Source organism: Penaeus chinensis, chromosome 9 (genome assembly GCF_019202785.1).
Source record: "Penaeus chinensis breed Huanghai No. 1 chromosome 9, ASM1920278v2, whole genome shotgun sequence".
Taxonomy (NCBI): domain Eukaryota; kingdom Metazoa; phylum Arthropoda; class Malacostraca; order Decapoda; family Penaeidae; genus Penaeus; species Penaeus chinensis.
In genome coordinates this window covers 2,502,828-2,507,827 of record NC_061827.1, presented here as the reverse complement: position 1 = coordinate 2,507,827, position 5,000 = coordinate 2,502,828, and the positions used below count along the sequence as shown (strand labels likewise).

Sequence of the window (5,000 nt, the reverse complement as noted above, 5' to 3'; positions counted from 1 at the left end):
CTGGCAATATATATATATAGATAGATAGATAGATAGAGAGAGAGAGAGAGAGAGAGAGAGAGAGAGAGAGAGAGAGAGAGAGAGAGAGAGAGAGAGAGAGAGAGAGAGAGGTAGATAGATACACATTATTTTTTTCCGGATATGTATTCTACATGACTTTATTCTTAGAATCCTGTATTATAAGAAATGTGAGAAAAAAAATACATATAACATCGAAACGTCACTAACTCACAACACAAAGCAAAAATGAAAACATTACTCTTCATTCCCTCTTTATTTCAACAAGCGTCATAAGGGTCCTTCGCTTACCTCACCACAGCGACCCACAATGCGTCTCGCCAGCGGTCACGTCGCCGTCCAGCTCCACGGGGAAGAGCTGACAAAGATCCAGAAGGACTTCAAGGGTTTTGGCAAAGGCTTGGTTCGCCTGACACCCGGGGGGTGGCTGTTACCGGCGCCTTACACCAAGTTCGCAGACAAGATCTATAATACGGAGGTAATGTGGTATCTCAGTCGTGTGGTTACATGGTAATGTGCCTATGGATATAGAGCTTACAAGAGTTGGTTTTGTAGGTATGATATGCTTTGGAAGGAAACTTCTACACCGAATTTTAGACACGCTGTGTATTCGAAATGTCCAAAGCATGTAAATAAGCATGTGTGTGTGTGTGTACAAATATATACATACATTTATATGGCAGTTCCGCGCGAGCGACGTCGTCATAATGACGTATCCGAAGTGCGGAACGACATGGACGCAGGAGGTCGTGTGGACCATGAGGAACAACCCGAACTTCAACCACCCGAAGGCCGGCATTCCTGTCAAAGCTCGTTCGCCCTTCGTCGAGTAGGTATCTGCCCGTGTCCCAAGTATTAATACCCTCTATACGTACACAGCCCCATGAAAGAAACTGCTATTGGTTCCAGCTACGGCATATCACCATTAGCGCATTTTCTAACTTTGGCTCAAATTTCAAGTTCTAGTTATGATAAATGCGACATAGCCACATGTATCAAAATTCTCTTACTTTCAAATTTCCTTAAAAACATTTAAATAAATATTAATAATCGTAAGCTATGATACAAAGCATTTAACAAAACCATATTGATTACACTTCACAAAGTCTGCGCAAATATCCAATGGGCAGTTGGAAGGTATCGGTATCGTTTTGAGCAGCGTGTTTCCCATTTATGCCAATGCGTTATCATCGGGAAACCAGTCGTATCAGTGGGTCCTCTACAACCAGCGGCTGTTATAAAAGACACACCTTTGATGTCTCACTCATTAAACATACTCAATCACCCCACAGCTCGGACATGCTAGCGCACTTGGGCAAAGACGTACTAAATAGTGAACTCCTGGAGTTGGTCAAGGACATTGTGCCACATCCTGATCCTGACGAAGGCCTGGCGCTGCAGTTGACGGCCAACATCCCTGACCCTCGGACTATTAAGACGCACTTGCCTTTCTCCCTCATGACCCCTAACCTCCTCGATACGGCCAAGGTCAGTCTGTGCGGCCCGTTTTGCGTGATGTCAACTTGAGTTCATGGAATTTATTTGCTTACCTGTTATGTAATATCTTGATTCTTCCTCATAGCATTCTTGTTATTACTATTACTGTTACAAACGTGATGATGACGATGATATTTACGGTAATGATAATAAAATTATATATGTATATATATATTAATCATAATATGTATTCAAACCCAAATACACACACATACTGATATATATATATATATATATATATATATATATATATATATATATATGTGTGTGTGTATATATATATATATATATATATATATATACAGACATTTATATATGCATATATATTATAAATGTATATATATATGCATATATATATATATGTATGCATGTATATATTTGTGTTTTATTATTATTATTATTATTATATTATTATTATTATTATTATTATTTATCTATTTTTATTTGATCTTACTCTATTTCTTTTTGTCAAAGAAAAAAAGTCGACTCTCAGAACCTGTAGATATTCCGCTTTCATATTGCTTCATTCGCCAATGCCCGTTATTTTTACCCATATTTATTTTGGCAGTTGGCTAAAGGAATCGTTAAATACAGTAACTACACAGACATGGAAGCCAAAACAAAAGAAAAACGATGTTATACGCATGATGTTGCCATAAAGACATCAATTGTTGTATTTCGCTCTATTACGCGTGGGTACTTCGAACCGCAAGCCAATGATGCTATTATATAATATTTTATGGAAAATATAAGAGAAAGAGAAAAATGTCATTCGAAATTCGTTTTTTCTTTCAGATTTCCATTTTCTTTTCCGTGTTACCGCCGTCGAGTTAAAATAAAATAAAAAAATAGCCATTTTTACTTGTTGCTTAAATATATCATTGTCCTCTACTAAGGTGATTTACGTGGCAAGGAACCCCAAGGACGTGGTCTTGTCCTTCCATCACCACAGCCGGCTCATGAAGAGTATGAGCTACGTCGGCTCCTTGGACCAATATGTGGATTACTTTATCAATGACCAGCGTGAGTATTGCCCGATTTATCTTGCGTCATGTGTTGGAACAAACCGGATCGCTGTGAACTATTTCAGTTGGATAGGTTGATCATAACAGATGAAAAGCTAATGGGTTATTTGTGTATATTTTTACTCTCTATCACACGCACGCGGTAAAGCATTAGATTTTGGCTGAAAAGAGCTCAGCTTAGCCAAGTCCAGTGCCTGATGTACTCTTACTTAGCACCTGCTTTGTAAAGAGATTAATAATAAAATGAAGAATAAAAAAAATCTAAAATCTGCCTTTCTTTTTGTTTTGTTTAGTTTTTTTGTTTTGTTCAACTGCTATCATTACAGTGATCTACGGGCCTTATTGGGAGCACCTGCGCGAAGCCTGGCCCAGGAGGGATCACCCCAACATGCACTTCGTCTTTTACGAAGACATGAAGGCGGACCCCATGGCGGAGCTGAGGAAACTGAACCAATTCCTGGGAACTGACCTGACGGAGGAACAGCTGGAGAAGGTAAAACCGAAAATTAATATTTCTATGAATTGCCCCCCCCCCCCCCTCCCCCTCGCCCCACACGCAAATGAATTTCTGTGAATCATTACACTCTCATCTTTCATTATATTACTTATAGATGTTATTTTCGCCTGCTTTTAAAACCTCTTTTTTATCCTGACATGCATACGTTTTATTTCAAATCTCTTTTTGCTGACGGTGAACTTTGTCTCTCTTGCAGATCGCCCACTACACTAGTTTTGAGGAAATGAAAAGGAGAGATGACTTTTACCGGGAGAAAGAAATGCAACGTTTAGATCAGGAAGTGAGTAAGAAGGATGGAGGTTTCTTCAGAAAAGGTGAGAAACTAAGGGTGATGGAAACTCTATCACTTAGAGTAGGAATAGATAGGTGGATAAATATATAGATGGATGGTTGGGTGGATGGATAGATAGATGGATGGATAAATAGACAGAAAGATGGATGGCTGGATGGATAGATGGATGTATGGATGGATAGATAGATAAAAAGATGGATGAATGGGTAGAGGGATGGATGGGTGGATGAACGGATAGATAAAAAGACGGATGGCTGGATGGATAGATGGATAGATAGATAGATAAATAGATAGATAGAAATGTGGATGGATGGAGAGATAGATAGGTAGATGGGTAGGTAAGTAGATATATAGATAGATGTGTAGACAGTGGATAGGTAGTCAAATATATAGGTATAGAGAGAGGTAGTTAGATATATAGATAGATAGGTAGATAGACAGACAGATCTAGATATGGATATAGTCATGACGAAGATAATAACACCATCAACAGCAAAATAATTATAGTGGTAACAATTAGAATGATAATAAAATAATTATAATGGGCATTGTATAATACTTGTACAGCCCCCGTAGGTGAACTTACATTATTAAGTACATTTGAATCAAAACGATGTGTGCACCCGGCTTGATATTAAATGTATTCGGTTGCTTAAATATTGTGTGTATTTGATACCATTTTTCCCCTTGTTAATAATATCCATTTATTTTCCAGGTGAGGTCGGTTGTTTAACTATGTGTGCAGTTGATACCATTTTTCCCCTTGTTATTAGTATCCATTTGTTTTCCAGGTGAGGCCGGTAGCTGGAAGGGTCACCTGACGGACACGCAAGAGGCCAAAATTAATGCCTGGACGAAGGATAATTCGCAGAAGCTCGGTATCACGTTTAGGTATTCACTCTAATCTTCCAAAAGATATTGGTGATATTCATGGGAGTTTAAACGGTCGGGTTTTTGTATTCCAGAACGCAAATCATTGTATTTATGTTTTGGATGGATGTGCAAGCATGTCGGCCTAAGTATATTTCCGTAGACATAATCACACACACACACACACACACACACACACACACACACACACACACACACACACACACACACACACACACACACACATACACACACATACACACACACATGCGTACATACACACAAGCGCGCACGCAGCCGCGCGCGCATGCAGCCACTCATACACGCAGGCAATCATACACACACACTGCATTTTTTTTTCTTTTTCATAAAGCTAAAATGTCCAAGCTATTTTCATATTCCATTTAATTAGTCCTCGACTGAATGTTATAACATATCTGTAACACTAAGCCATTCTAAGATACATAATAAAGCATTTCTTCCTGCTGATGTCAACCGAAATAAGTTAGGAATGATAAAAACATGCTAACTGTCCGATGGTAGTTTGATTCTGAATTGATTATTATGCTTAGATAGATACGTAAATGAAAAAAAATATATATATATATTTTGAGGATTCATCCATTTTGAAACCCGATATATATGTATGCATCTATATGTATATATATGTATGTGTGATATAATATGAACACACACACAGATTAAACAGGTAAAATGTGAATGTAATGATTTTATTTACTTTATTCTCCTCCCATCCTGAGAAATGCGTTGTTTTGATGTA

The 5,000-nt window shown here is 38.1% G+C and overlaps 1 protein-coding gene across 1 annotated transcript in view; it reads left to right on the top strand.

The window, feature by feature from the left end:
- Window positions 1-5,000, top strand: part of LOC125029272 (sulfotransferase 1C4-like) — a 7,001-nt gene that overhangs the window by 1,333 nt on the left and 668 nt on the right. The window contains exons 2-8 of the mRNA XM_047619164.1: window positions 287-496; window positions 702-847; window positions 1,311-1,506; window positions 2,412-2,538; window positions 2,867-3,033; window positions 3,254-3,371; window positions 4,141-5,000. The exon at window positions 4,141-5,000 is cut by the window's right edge and continues 668 nt beyond it. Of these exons, the coding sequence (XP_047475120.1) occupies window positions 287-496; window positions 702-847; window positions 1,311-1,506; window positions 2,412-2,538; window positions 2,867-3,033; window positions 3,254-3,371; window positions 4,141-4,253 (1,077 nt within the window). The 3' untranslated portion in view covers window positions 4,254-5,000. The remainder of the gene's footprint in view (window positions 1-286; window positions 497-701; window positions 848-1,310; window positions 1,507-2,411; window positions 2,539-2,866; window positions 3,034-3,253; window positions 3,372-4,140) is intronic.